At 43.3% G+C, this 15,797-nt stretch overlaps 1 protein-coding gene across 1 annotated transcript; it reads left to right on the top strand.

The window, feature by feature from the left end:
* The first annotated feature begins 3,470 nt into the window (after nucleotides 1-3,470).
* Nucleotides 3,471-8,021, top strand: LOC136480650 (uncharacterized). The gene is made up of 3 exons (XM_066478132.1): nucleotides 3,471-4,320; nucleotides 7,168-7,255; nucleotides 7,883-8,021. The coding sequence occupies exons 1-3, from the start codon at nucleotides 3,471-3,473 to the stop codon at nucleotides 8,019-8,021; spliced, it is 1,077 nt and encodes a 358-aa protein (XP_066334229.1).
* Nucleotides 8,022-15,797: the final 7,776 nt, after the last annotated feature.

Here is a 15,797-nt window from a genome sequence, read left to right as displayed (position 1 = left end):
CGCTCGTAGGGTTGGCCGCCACCAGATCGAGGGCCTCCGATCCTCTCCTTCTTCTGTAGTTCGACGAGGAGTCTGTCCAGGACTCGAGCTAGGTTTTGCGCAGTTCCGATTCCGATGGCCGCCGCTACTGGCCTGGCGTATGGGCCGGCCTGAAATGAATCGACTTTCTGATTAGGCCCAGTTACGGCTTGGCCCGCTCGGTCTGCATTCGCCGGCACTCCTCAGGTCGGGCTCTTGTTTTTTATCATCACACATTGCCTTCAGAGCATCGTCGATGGAGGATCTCCGTTGTGGGCCGGCATAAATTAGCGGTTCCGCATGCAACACACATTTTTAATTTATAGTAAGAAAGCCAAGTTTTCAGGAAACAAAAAACAACGCTTCAAATTAAATTGCAATTCAACTAGTTTTATATCAAATATGTGGTAATGTACTGAATTAAATTCCAATAAACATAACCTCAAACTGATTGTTTTTTTTTAGAAATGTGCATCATTTGTTGGGTATAGTATTTATTTGTACAATATGTTGATATTTTCTTTTGCCAGCACACAAGCCACCCTTCCCACGGCACTATCCCAACACAGTTGTTATCAAGAGGTTGAATGCCATGAACCCATTAGGTGTGGCGATACCTTAGCGAGTTGGGAGTCTAGGACGCTCTCCGCTCGTCCTAGTTGTTGCCTTCACCATCCCCTAGCGTCGTTGTTGGGTATAAAATTTATTTGTATATATTAACATTTTCTTTTTCTTTTGCCACGCACAAGCCTCTACCCTTCCTTGCGGCGATAGCCCCATGGTGGATTTGGCGTGGCCACGTGGTTATGGATATGGCAGCACTCATGTCCCCCACCTTAGCATGGATCCCAAATAACGTTGTTGGGATCAAGCCGGGGGGGTCTAGGACTCTCTTCACTCTCCCTAGTTGCCTCCACCACCCTGCTGGCATTGCCCACATTTGCTGGAATGCCGGACCCCGCGGGCGATTCCTATCGTGTGTTACTCTAGGCCCCGTTCGCTTCGCTGGAAATAGAAGCCAAAACACTGTTCCAGCTGATTTGTTGTGAGACAAAAATACTGTTCCGGCTAGAAAAAGAAGCCAAAAAAGCCAGATTATAAGAGAAGCGAACATGGCCTATATCATGCATGCACTCCTTGCCTTGCGCACAAGTCCGCCACCACCGCCCCGACCAGTGGCGTAGCTAGGATTCGTAGCTATGGTGGTCCATTACTAAAATTTTGTTTGACCCGTAAAGACGGCGTACAAGTATATAAATTATGAAACACAACTAAGATAAAAAGGACATATAAACCTCGTAAAATAGAGGACTATAGCTTTTGTAACGTAGAATTTAGCTATATTACGTACCCCTAATAGTTGAAGTATAGTATGCCACTACTTCTTTGATGCATAATTTTGAAAAAGGGAAACAATATCACCACTCCTCTTCATGTTTCAACAAATATGCAAGAGAATTATATAACATTTCAATGGCAGCACCGCAGCAGGCTAATTGGCTTTGGCTTAGCAGCTGTCAGTTTTGTCTTCATCTCAGGATTTAGATGCACGTATCAGCTGGGCAGCTGCTCAGCGTTTGCCGTCGTGGAGTCCCAGATGAGCGATGGCTGCGCTCGCCATCTCACAGCGTCGCCCACCCCCAACGGCTTCACAGCATGGCCGCATGGAGAAGAATTGAAAGGGGCGGCGGGGCGAAGTCTACGCGAATGCACGAACTCTCACGATGGGCGATGTCTGAAGGCAGTACGCAGAAGGCCGAGGGGGACACAGGCTGATCTCTCCAGTCCCAACTCTACCGATGAGCTTTGGTTGGGTTGAGCGCAGGGTGGTCCACGGACCACAGGGACCACCCTGTAGCTCCGCCCCTGGCCCCGACCAACTCGTCACCTGCTCTACTCTCCGATGACGACTTGTCCAAGAAGGCGATTGTGCTCACCAAAACTTCTTCCTCCCGGTGCTATCTGCCTCACTTCTACCCATGTCTGCCAGCATATGCTTCTTTCTAAATCCTCATTCGATCCAGTAGGCAGGAGCATGCAGATAAAGCGCTCATTCGTGGAACAATTGACTATAGGGTGCGAACGACGGGATGGGTCCACATGCCAGACGACCTACATGTTATAGAAACATGGCATACAACATACGAAAGAATCCTTCCTGCTTTTATATTATAGGTATGTTATGGCGGGCTGCAAACTGTCAAAGAAGAACATAACAAGTAGGGCTATGCGACTGATGTAGTAATTGCGCCTCATATCCACATAAACTACACTAAAAACGAACACTTAAACTCATTAGCTCAACTCAACTCCAATTTATAGATTCAGGTTGGAAAAAAAAACCAACAGCTAACTGACAAATTGGAATCACGGTGCTCTGACCTGGCCACTAGTCAGCTCCATTTGAGCTCATCTATTATTTGTATTATTAATTGCAGAAGAGAAAACAAAGAAAAAATAAGAACAAAATATCTATATATAATAATAATAATAATAATAATAATAATAATAATAATAATAATAATAATAATAATAATAATAATAATAATAATAATAATAATAATAAATACCTAATAATAAAGAGACAAAATTTCCGGCATTGTTTTTGTCCATCTATTTTTTTCGTCCATCTCTCCCTAACTACCGGTAGTCAAGAGGTTCTTCCATCTAGACTTATATGACCCTAGATAGTTAGGACAAATAGATCTCTCCGAGCCTGAATAAACTGAGTATGAATAGGAATCCTAATTCAAATAGAAAATAAATTAGACTAAAATATTATTTTACTTTCTATATAGCAAATCTTCTTCAACCCAGCTTTTTACTTCCCGTAACATAATACGTCCACCATATTGCATTAAATGCCCGCAATCCAAAGTTTGTGCCCAACAAAGAGACCAGTCCTACCACGATGCGTTGGCATTAGTGCCCGACAAGAGACCGAGTCCTGCTCCGGCCAGGTGCATTAGCTTAAAATCAATCTATCTCCTACAACTAAAAAGAACAAAGTGTGGATATTTTTTGGTGCCACATTTGTTTTGGTTCGTCCTTCTGTCCATGCCTGCGATCCCACGACATCTTAATTTCTGATTGATCGTGCCATTCTCCTTGATTGAATATTGCATGTCATGTGATAGAGAAATCACGGCAAAATAGAAAGTAGAAAATTATTGTGCTATTCATATACACATTGCATGTTTGCATGCACCAGCATACATGGCAACAAGCAAAAGGAAAGAAAATTAACACAGAAGGAAAGAGAATTAAGACAAAAGGAACCTCTTTGCATTTCTGAGAACCTTGTCAAATCTACCTATGTTTAATTACTTCCCCTCTTTGCATTTGCAAAATGGACAGCTTTTTCCTCTTTTTATTTGGTTTCACGCTCACGTGTTCCATCGCCCTCGCTTGCTGTTTCTTACGTGCACCATAGTTGATGTCATCTGTCTTCCATGGCTCAGCCTCCCAATCCCAAGAGAAGGTTCCTACCTCTTCCTGACTCGAGATCCGGCCTGCCAGAGGATCTCCTCGAGTCCATCGGGCAGCGTCTTGCGTCAGACCACGACGCGACATCCTTCCGATCCGCTTGCTCCCCATGGCGCGCCGCCATCCCGTTCGCGACCTTCGGGCCGCTCCTACTGCTCTCGTTCGACCCCGACTCAGACCGTGTCAGCTTCTACTGCATCCCGGAGAAGAAAGTCTTGTCCAAGACGCTACCCAACGTGCGCGGCAAGGTGGCGTGCGGCTCCTTGTGTGGGTGGCTGGCGCTCATGGATGAGGCGGCGTCCATGACGCTGCTGAATCCATTCGCCGGTGCCCGTACCCCCCGCGTTGGGCTCTCGCCAGGCGAACACGTCGTGGCGGCGTCCTCATCGGAACGCTTGTCTAGGGTCCACGACCGATGGGTCCTCCATCCCACCAACGGCTATGGGGATGCGGATGCCGTAGGTAGAGCCATCAAGCTAGAAGACATGAGGGACGTGTTCTTCCATGAGATCGTGCTCTCGGCGCCGCCTGAAGCCGCCAGCGGTGAGTGCGTGGCCATGGCCATGCTTGGGTGCTCCACGGAGGTCGCGTTCTGCCGGGTTGGAGTCGACAGCGCATGGACGCTGCTCGACACCAAACTGAAGTTCTCCGTGGGGTCCATCGTCCACTGCCAAGACAAATTCTTGGCGATCGACTGTACTAGAGAAATCTTCGTCTGCAGCAACAACGCCAGCGGCGCTACTCCAACCGTGACGCTGTTGCCATCGCTGTCGCCACCTGCGGGGCTCTGCCACCGCAGCTACCTAGAATCAAATGGTCAGCTGCACATTGTGGGTGCCATGGTGAGCACGTTCCACGAGACACAGAGCTTCACCTACAGCAGCGCGATCTACAAGTGCAACCTCCACGACCATACGCCGGAGTGGTCCACGATGAGGGACATCGGTGATCAGACAATGTTCGTGTCTAAACATTTCAATGAAAGCTTCAGTGGAACAAGTGTATCTATGTACAAGAAGAACAAAATCTACATGTCTAAGCCATTGTATGGGGATGCAGCACCTCCGAGGTATCCACACGTCCAGGGAGGAAGCGTCACACCTCCGGACTGCTAGGTCCACGAGTAGCAGCAGGCACGGGTGTAGGATGGGCGGCGGCGGCTGCCAAAAAGGCATGGGATACCTAGCCCCGTTGCCCACTCGACTTATTTATAGGCGTCCCTAATGAGCTCCCGAGTTGGAGGCCCATTAGTAACCCTAAGCCTTATCTAACTCGGATCCAATCCAAATTAGGCTTCTAGCCCCTTAAGCGTGCGACCCTATGGGTTCACACACACATAGACATGGCCCGAGTACTCCTACTCGGCCATTAGTTGATAGCGGCCTCTAGCAAGGCATGTCAACTCATATGCGTATGCAAAGATCATATCAGACAAACCACCACAAAACCACATACTTGTTATTCCCTTGCCTCACGATATTTGGTCCAACTCATAGGTTCACACTTAACCCAAGCACGGCCATGCATTTCTTGATCTAATCTTTAGAGTGATCCAGTGATATCTCTGTCATATAGAGAGGGTCAAATTCCTTCTTGATTGTCTATGTCTCATAGCATGTTTTCCGACAAACCCAAAAAAACCACCTTTATAACTACCCTATTACGGAGTACCGTTTGATAGTCCCTGAGTAGGTCATTTCACATCTTGAATACATACAACAATCTCAGGTCTAAGGACATAACGTACATGATGTGAATAGAGATAATAACAACATCTCACGTCGGGTTAGTCTAGCCCCACGTCATAGATGTGCCCACATTATTAGTTTGACATCTCCATGTCTATGACTTGTGAAACATAGTCATCAACTAATAATGTGCTGATCTATTATTCATGTGTGTCCTCACACAAACTCTGACCAAGGACAACATTAGAATAACCATACAAGTAAAAGAGTTTCACAAACAATCCACATAATTGCTAATCGATACAGGTTGTCTTTAATGGAAATTCAATGAACTCATAATATATCATGGATACAAGGCAATTTAATCATCTCTATGATTATCTCTAGGGCATACTCCCAACAACCTGTATATATGACAAGTCAAAGTGTTTTAGAGGAAACACAGCCAAAGCTTTAGCAAAATTTACAAGCTAAGGCTTTTTCCCTACCTCCTCGTTCGGGTCAAAATCCTTGTCCAAATCTTCCTCCGTTGGCCTCCTTCTGGCTTCACGTGGGAAAGGATCCTCGGGAATTTCATATCCCTCTTCTAAGTCATCATCATCATCATCATCATCATCCTCTTCTTCTTCTTCTTCACCTTCAGCAGCCTCTCCTTCGGGGCCTTCCTCCTCGTCACACTACTCCTGAGTAAGCATCACTTCTAGATCCTTTTCTACCTCGTTATCAAAATGTTCTTGAGTAAGCTGGTCCTCTAGTGCTTGCTCCTCAAGGGTTGGCTGCTCATCATGCTTGGGGCATCAGGTTGCACTGTCTGGTGTCCGTGATATTATTTCACACTTTGTTCTAATAGATGCAAGAAAGTGTGCTTTAGGTACGCGAGAAGGTATAAGAAATAAAAAAGGTCTATAAAACAAATTAGTCCTATAAAACAACAATATGTCAAAAAACGAGAAGTAGCAGTAGTAGAGGCCTCAGAAACATGTCAATCATCATCTGATCTTGAACTTAGAGCATCAAGGCATCATAACAAAGAAGAGAGGAGAAGGTTATGTAGGGGCGGCTGCTAATGATGCCAAGTTCCTCACAAGTTCTTGATCATTAGCTCATATTCCATATAATGTATGTACTTGGACAATTTCATCATCGGCAAAAACAAAGGAGAGGAGAGGAGAGGGGAGATTTGGCAAAAAAAAAGCAACAGCTGCTTAACAAACATAGTGCAGCAGCTGATGGCAAAAGACAGGACAACAAGTCCTAGGCGAGTCCTGGGAGATTTGGCAAAAAAAGCAACAACAGCCAACAGTTAGTAGCTAGAAGTAGCAAGTAGTAGTAGTAAGTAGAAAGTAGTAGAGTAGAGTAAGTGTAGCAGTAGAGTGATAGTAGTAGAGTAAGAGCAGCAGCCACTTAGGAGTAGCAAGTAGTAAGAGGAGTAGTAGGAGTAGTAAGAGGAGTAGGAGTAGGAGTAGTAAGAGGAGGAGGAGTAGGAGTAGTAAGAGAGGTGAGGAGAATAGAGAAGAGAGGTGAGTAGAAGGGAGAAGAGAGAAGAGAGGTCTGCATATCACTTAACTCAGCAAAGGAGCAGCTGCTACTGTCAAACAAGAGAGAAGAGAGGAGAAGATAGAAGAGGAGAAGAGAGGTGAGAGAAGAGAGAATAGAGGTCTGCACATTATTTAAATCAGAATAGGAGCAACTGCTGCTGCCAAACAAGAGAGAAGAGAGGAGAAAATAGAAGAAAGGAGAAGAGAGGTGAGTATAAGAGAGAAGAGAGGTCTGCATATCATTTAACTCAGCAAAGGAGCAGCAGCTGCTGCCAAAAAAAAGTAGCAGCGCAGCTATTGCCATATAGGAGATTAGTAGAAGCAGCAGCTATTGCAAATGACAGGAAATGAGTTCAAGCACTTAAGCAGTAGAAAAACATCAAGATATGATAACTTAACTGAAAAATGACTGATAACTCAACCTTTCTAATGCTTAGGAAAAGCACTAGAACTACAGTGTGCAACAGGAACTAGTTTTGATGTTAACATAGCAAAGCAGATATTATACCAAACACACATAACATGGTGAGACTTCTGTAAAAAGTGAAGGAAAAAAGGAAAAAAATTGAGAGATCTATACTTCTGACGGGTACATATGTTCAGTGTTTGGAATTTTATTGCTGCCATTGCATGAACGATGAATCTTCCATTTTTTTGTAGAGTTTTGGGGCCATGTCTCATCTTTCATAAAGATGAAAGGACAACAATTCAGATTACAGTGCAGGGTTTAAGTCAATCATTTCGAATCCAGAACAAAACCCAATAAAGGGCTGCCTTACAACCATGACAAACTACCAACATTTGTTACAAGAAACCACATCTCTCCTCAACCTTCTATGCCCTCCAGCTTCTGATCCATAGAAATTAACAAAACCGACACTTGATGGAGGCACTCTGCTATTTTTGCATTTATGTTTGGTTTGGATCCACACTAAATTGAGACTAAACTAACATGACTTAATGGAACTCAAAGCAAAAATCTAAATTGGCAAACATGTAAAACTATGTCCTCAATGTTGTATATACAAGAAATTTCTCTGAATGTATGTATTGCATCTGATTCTGTTTGGTGTTTGGGTGATATAGGAACTGTCACATCATTCTTTTTTGTTTGGCATTTTTTGACTAGTTTCTAAAATATTTGTCTTGCAGCTTTGTGGTGGCAAGTGCAGACTTGTCTCTGAGGCGAGCAGAGGTGGAGGAGAAGAGGGACAAAGTGCATAAGGAGTCAAAAGCACTACTTGATTACACACGAAAGGCCATAAACAAGCTTACTGAGCTGAAGAAGTGAGTGGAAACCTGTTCATTTCATAGTTTGAGTTCTCACTCGTTAGTTATCATTGTCACCTAGATTTCTATGTCAAACATGATAAGTACTTGTGTTGTTTCTAGGATGCTAGAGAAATTTAAAAATGATGTGGAGAAGCAACAAGTAGAGCAAATGACGGATTGGCAAACAAAGCTTGTTATGATGGACTCCAAGGAACGACAATATATCCTCCAAGTCTCAAATTATAAGGTGAATAGCATTTTGTATTATTTATATTAGGAGTTGGCTTTTGCTTGTGCTTCTAGTTCTTGATTTTGACATGCTAGGTGTGGACGACAATCACCTAAATCGAAACTGTCAACTAGTGCAATAGCTTGTAAGCTATCAATTTCATGTATTGGTTAATTATTAGGTATAGTAATTCTAATACATGATTGTTGAACAGAATGTGCAACACCCAAATCATCTCAGATAGGGTATTTCTAGATTTTAAGAAGCTTTGATAGACTTAGCATAACTGTTATGCAATTATGCAGCCAGCCTTTATAGACATAGCTTTAAGCAAGCCTCATAACATGGTTTTGAACCCAAGGTGGATTATTTAACAAGTTGAGATATCAAGAATTAAGTAAGCAAAGGCTGACCGAGCTATTCTCATCTTTGTACAAAGTTTCAGAAGGTCATATGTAGGAGACCAAGCCATGCATTCTTCAAAGGTTAATAAACAATTATTCTTTTTTTTTCTCTTTTGATGGGCATAGTGCTGACTATAAATCATTTATCTGAACCTCAACTGATTCAAGTCAACTCAATTTTCAATTTACATCTTAAATCATATATGCAGTGTCTACTTTTTTTTGCTCAACTGATTCAAGTCAACTCAGTATTGCTCACTAACCATTCATCCTACTGGAGACGTTCTTGTATGCACGCAATAGAGAAGAGGGAGAGAAAGGGTGAGGAAAATGAGCACCTGGCGGGAGTCGCACGTCAGATTGGGCAGATATGATCTGGGCGGGGAGTTCGTCACCGGTGGGCTCAGCTCCTCCAGCAGATCGAGATGTGGCGGGGACTAGTGGAGGCTGGAGATGAGGTGCCGGTGACGCGCACGGGTTGAAAACGGTCGTCAATCACCGCGCAAAACAGAGCTGGAGCAGGTCCTAGGGCGGGCGGTGTCCGGGGCCGGGTAGCCAACGGGGGCGGTGGTGTGGAGGCGAGTGGGCGGGCATCAGCGGCGGGGCCTGTGGAGGTGGCGCGCGTGTGAATGGAGCAAAAGCAGAGGGTAAGAGAGCGACTGTGTATTGGGTCTTCCTACACTTAGTGCGCGAAGGCCGCCCAAGTCAACTCAATTTTGCTCACTAACCATTCATCCTACTGGAGACGTTCTTGTATGCATGCAATAGAGAAGAGGGAGAGAAAGGGTGAGGAAAATGAGCACCTAGCGGGAGTCGCACGTCAGATTGGGCAAATATGATCTGGGCAAGGAGTTCATCACCGGTGGGTTCAGCTCCTCCAGCAGATCAAGATGTGGCGGGGACTAGTGGAGGCTGGAGACGAGGTGCCAGCGACACGCACAGGTTGAAGACGGTCGTCAACCATCGCGCGAAACAGAGCTAGAGCAGGTCCTAGGGCGAGCGGTGTCCGGGGCCGGGCAGTCGGTGGGGGCGGTGGTGTGGAGGCGAGCGAGCGGGCGTCGGCGGCGGGGCCTATGGAGGTGGCGCGCGTGTGAATGGAGCGGAAGCAGAGGGAAAGAGAGCGACTGTGTATTGGGTCTTCCTACACTTAGTGCACGAAGGCCGCCCGCCGGTGGAAACCCTAGGGAGGCACGCCGCCGGCCGATCGAAAACCCTAGGACGGGGAGGAGCAGGCGCGCGGGTGCTAGGAGGGGGCGCGGGTGCAGGGAGGGGGCGCGCGGGTGTAGAGATGGGGCACGCGGGTGCGAGGAAGGGGCGCGGGCCGGCGGGGCAGCCTGATGGCGTCGAATGAGAAGAGAGCGCCCAACAGCAGACAACACCCGTGCGCCCTTGGATTTATAGTCGGGATGATTTGTAGGCGCGGTTCCTGATCCAGCCGCCCCTACAAATGCATTGGTTGGGGCGGTTCCTGATCGAGCCACCCCTATAAATGCATTTGTAGGGGCGGTTCCTGATCCAACCGCCCCTACAAATATTTTTTATTTTTTTAAATTATTAATTCTGTATTATAAAAACAATTGTGTATATATAAAATAATTGTGACCAAAATAAAAGTAATATAAAAACAATTATGTATATGCACACATATAATATTTTGTATTATTCTGTATACGAAGAAATATATATATATAAACAATTGTAGTCAAAACAATATAGAAAACAAAAAAAACAAAAATTAAAAATTTGAATTTTACAAATTCAACAATAATTTTATGACATTAAATGAAATAAAATGAAAATATTGTAAACATAAAAGTTTTATAACTCATCAACATGTACAACTTTTATTTTGGTCATCTTGTCACGTGACTTTGTTTGAACGATTCAAATTTTGAAATTCAAATAATTTTAACTTGAAACAATATTTTGAAAGAGTAAATGATTTCAGATGAAAAACTCATGAATACCAAAGTTGTAGAACTCATCAATATGTACAACTTTTATTTTGATCATATTTTCATTTGACCAAATTTGAACAGTTAAAATTTTGAATTTCAATAATTGGCAACTTCAAACAAGATTTTGAAACCTTAAATGATTTCAACAATAAAAGTCGTGAACATAAAAGTTGTTGAACTCATCACTATCTACAACTTTTATTTTAGTCACTTCTTCATGTGATAAAGTATTAGTAAACATTGTTCATAAATTCACATATGACTCATAGTTTCCTGAACTATATGAGAAACATGTTGATTTGTGAACAATGTTTAATATCACTTTGTCAGATAAAGAAATGATTAAAATAAAAGTTGTAGATCTTGATGAGTTATACAACTTTGGCATTCATCACTTTTTCAGCTGAAATCATTTTATGGTTGAAAATCTGGTTTGAACTTATCATTTTTTAAAATTTGAAAATTTGAAGTGCTCAAACTTTGTTAAATGAAAAGAATGACCCAATCAATACACTAACTTGATAGGGTAAGATTTTAGAAAATTTTAGGAAAAAAATCATCACATTTGGAGTTAGTATGAGGGAGAAAGACTAGTTACAAATTTTACCCAGAGATTAAAAAGTAAAAGCACAACTGTTCATGATGATCAATATGTCTTACGCACGTACATAAATATATAGTCTCACACGCATCCATAAATGAAGTCTTAAAAACACACACTTACATAAACACACCATGTTCAACAACTAGCTAGCCTGCTATAACGACTTTCCCCTTGACACTTTTCGTTCCCATGGCAATATGTCTTTGGGGAGGTTCTTTTCTACAACACTGATCTTCTTAGGAAAGTTTGTGAATAGCGGCATCTCATCGTAGTTATTGTAAGCTTCAACATCGTCCACGCCATCAACTCCAATAATGTGTTGTTTCCCAGAGGCAACCACGTGCTTTGTCTTCTTCTTTGGGGGGAGGTTACTTTGTGGGTCAGACATATAGAAAACTTGTGCGACACGTGAAGCGAGCACCCAAGGGTCATCTTGGTAGCCTAGATTCTCGAGGTCCAGGACTCTCAATCCGATCTCGTCCGGTTGGTGTTGTTTGATCCAGTGGCATCGAAACAGGGCCACTGTTATATCCCTTCCATAGTCAAGTTCCCATATCTCTTCAATGATGCCAAAGTATTGGATCTTTCGCCCCAATCCATCGAAAGCCTCTATTCGAACACCGTTATTTTGGTTCACATATTTACTATGCTTTGAGTAGGTATAGTACGTATACCCATTGATGTCATAAGCATTCCAAGATGACACTTGTCTCGATGGCCCCTCCGCTAACCTACTGATAGTAATAGAGTCTATGGTTTCTCCAGGCGGTATGTTTTGGTCCTTCAACCTTGTAGTTAGTCGTTGCTTGTGTTGTTTCATGACCCAATCATCCGAACGGCTATTTCTCTCCGCCATAATGATAGCCAAGTGTTCATCAATGTACGGTTGCATCGGTTGTGTACTCTGCAAGATACTGTAATGCGCTCGACTCACCTCTTTGTAATCATGGTCGATAAACACTTTTCTACCACTGGTGCCCTTCCCAGCCAGCCTACCCTTGTGATGAGAATCGGGTTTACCAATCCCTTTCTATACTTTTAGGTACTCTTGACAGCACTCGACGACTTCTTCAGTACTCTAACTCTCTATCATGGAGCCCTCTGGGTATGCTCAATTATGCACGTATCGACTTAGAACCGACATGAACCGCTCGTAGGACCACATTTCATGCAAGTAGCAAGGGCCCAGCGCCTGTATCTGATGAACCATGTGAATCATGAGATGTGGCATTATATCAAAAAAGCAGGAGGTAAACACATCTCCAATTGGTTTTGTGTCTCCACCACAAATTCATGTAGGTCACTCAGCTCTTGCTTGCCAATCGTCTTCTGTGAGATCTTCGAAAAGAAGTAGCACATACGGGTGATGGCCATTTTCAAGAACTCTGGCTTTATAGCCCTGATTGCAATAGGTAGAAACACTATCAGCATCACATGGCAATCGTGAGCCTTGCAGTGTGTTATTGACAAGTCCTTCATCGACACTAGCTTCTTCACATTTGCTGAAAACCCAGTCGAGACTTTGATCCCCCTCATGAAAGTGCATATAGCTCTCTTCTCGTCTGGTGTTAGGTTGAAGCACGCCATGGGCAGAGTGTATTTTCCATTAGCCTTAGGTACCGGGTGAAGCTATGGCATCACGTTTAGCTGCACCATGTCTTTCCGTGCTTTCAGACCATCCTTTGACTTGCCTGTGTCCATCAAGGTAGCAATGAGACTCTCAAAGACATTCTTCTGCACGTGCATAGCATCAATGGCATGGGGGACCTCCAAGTCTGGCCAATAAGGTAGATACTGAAAGAAGATAGATTGTTTCTTGAAAGGTACTCCTTCGATAGGAGGTGTGCTTCTATCTCTGTTTATCCCATCTAGATTCTTCTTTCCATGGACGATGCGTATGTTTTTCACCATTCTATACACGTGTTCTCCGTTACGACGTCTCTCCGGAGGGGGTTCAATCTTTGGGGCGTTATCATAAAATCTAAAGAACAATTTGCTACAGTACTTGTGACTTATCTTTAAGAAGCTTTGGTTCCTTAGGTAAGCTATGTTCTTGGATGCATCTAGGTACACCCATGTAGTACCATCCAACCAAAGCAAGAATCTCATCTTTCCTTTGATCTGTCCAGACAAAGCAAACAACGTGGGGTAATCATTGGTAGTAACAAATATTATTGCTCTACATATGAAGTCCTCCTTTTGGAATGCATCGTACATCTGCTCCCCATGCCTCCATAGCCTCTCCATTTCTTGCATCAAAGGCTCGAGGAACACGTCTATATCAATGCCTGGTTGTTTAGGGCTAAAAATAAGAATAGTGAGGAGAAGATACTTTCTCTTCTGACACAACCATGTTGGGATGTTATACATGGTCAAGATCACTGGCCATGTGCTATGGTCGCTCATCCTCTCATTGAAGGGATCCATTCCATCGGTGCTCAAGCCAAACCATACATTCCTTAGATCATCGCTGAATTCTTTGTGCTTCTCATCAAACCTTTGCCACTGACTACAATCAGCTAGGTGTGCAATCTTATCATCATCCACCTTGCGCTCATCATCCCACCATGTCATGAGTGAGGCTTCTTTAGGGTTTAGGAAGATACGTCTCAAGCGATCGGTCACTGGCAGGTACCACATTACCAAGGCAGGAATTCTTCTCTGCTTTGCATCGTTGCCTAATGGAGTGTCCTCTAGGGGCTAAGATTCTTGTACCACCTTTTTTGTACCTTTCTTATTCCTCTTTTCCCTATGGAGGCTTCGTCCCCATCGTAAACGGCATCGTTCTTATATCGGCTGGCCCCACACCAGGGACATTTATCCAGTGACTTGAACGTTAGCCATGAAAAAGTATACAGTGGTTGGGGCATGCATAGATTTTTTTTCAAACCCCATTATCAATGGACTTATGACCTTCTTCGCTTGGTATGTGTTGGCGGGAACTGAGTTTGGTTGTGGCAACACCCATGACAGGAGATGCAATAGATCATTGAAACTATAGTCTGACTAGCCGTACTTAGCCTTCAGGATGAGCAGCTCAAGCACAAAATGTAGCAATGTCCAATGTGTCAGACAGCCCTTTTCAACACCATACATAGTCTCTTTCGATGCTTTTGTCATCCATTCCAAATTTTCTAGACCTTTTGGGCTATTTAGTAAAATCTCTGGTCCAAGGGCTCAAATTATGTCCTCCAAATCATCTTCATCCCCGACACGTGCTCCACCATCATTATTGGCACCACCTTCGTCGTTACCATCCCAACCACCAGCATCACCACCTTATTCATTGCCAAACTCAAAATCCATTTGTGCATCAAGCTCTGCTGAATATTGGGACAGGGATTCTATGGTTTCGTCATCGTATTTGTCCTCATCCTCGTCGTTAATAATAACCGTTTCACCATGATGAATCTACACTATGTAGTCCTCAACAAATCCTCGCATAATCAAATGTGATCTGATGATAGTCACATCTGTCCATGCCATACGGTTCTTGCAATCTTTATATGGGCAAATAATTGTATCCTTATTCTCTTTCAATGTCGTTGCATGCTTCTTTATGGCTTCAATAAATTTATCCACCTCTTCACGGAAACCTGCCTTGAACCTTAACGAACCATACATCCAAGAGTTCCTGTACTCCATCTTTTACAACAACAACAAAACAAACATTAAAGGACTACTTATTCAGATATATATAAAAATGGAACAAATTAATAATTACTTGAGAATAATTGTATGTACTTCAGATATATATGAATATAAATCTAATATAATTACATGAAGCATACAAACACACCATGGTAGATGAAATTAATTAATGGCCCATTTATCCATAAATAATTGAAATACATATTTATTGATTACAATAAACAATTTCAAAGACAACAATTAGCAACAATTATACTTTACCCAATATCTTTCATACAAACCCTAGTCCAATTTCATCAAACATAAATTTACAAAAAACGAAATTAACAAAAAAACCAAACCCTAGATCTAGATCCACATGCACATGAAACATCCATAAAACTAACTAATTGTTCACTAAAATCAAGAAACATGGACCAAATAAGGGTATGATCTTGTTCCCCTCCCAAATTTATCCTAGTACATTTAAAACTTGGGTCTAATTTGCTTCATAAGTAGCTCAAGCACCATAGAAGAGAGAGAAAAACAAAACTCTAATTACTCACTAACCAACCATTAAAACTTCAAAAAAAAGTGTGAAATAGCATTTTCTTACCTTTTACAATCTCTCCACCAAAGGATTTGAGACCAAAACTTTTCCCCCTTAGTAGAGCAATTTTTGGGAGGTGTCCAAGGCCTCCCTCCTTTCTTTCACGGGCTAGAGTGAGTGACCCGAGAAAAAAGAAGGTGTTGCAGCTGTTTTATATATGGGTCATTTGTAGGGGCGGCTGGTGATTGAGCCGCTCCTACAAATCAGAGCTATATATATGGGGGCATTTGTAGGGGCGGCTCAATCACCAGCCGTCCCTACAAATAGCAACTCCAGGGGCGGCTGGTGATTGAGCCGCCCATACAAATCAGACACATTTGTAGAGGCGGCTCGTTTCACCAGCCGTCCCTGCTGTTCCAT

This window comes from Miscanthus floridulus, chromosome 9 (assembly GCF_019320115.1).
Source record: "Miscanthus floridulus cultivar M001 chromosome 9, ASM1932011v1, whole genome shotgun sequence".
NCBI classification, from domain to species: domain Eukaryota; kingdom Viridiplantae; phylum Streptophyta; class Magnoliopsida; order Poales; family Poaceae; genus Miscanthus; species Miscanthus floridulus.
This window is presented reverse-complemented; position numbering and strand designations above follow the sequence as displayed.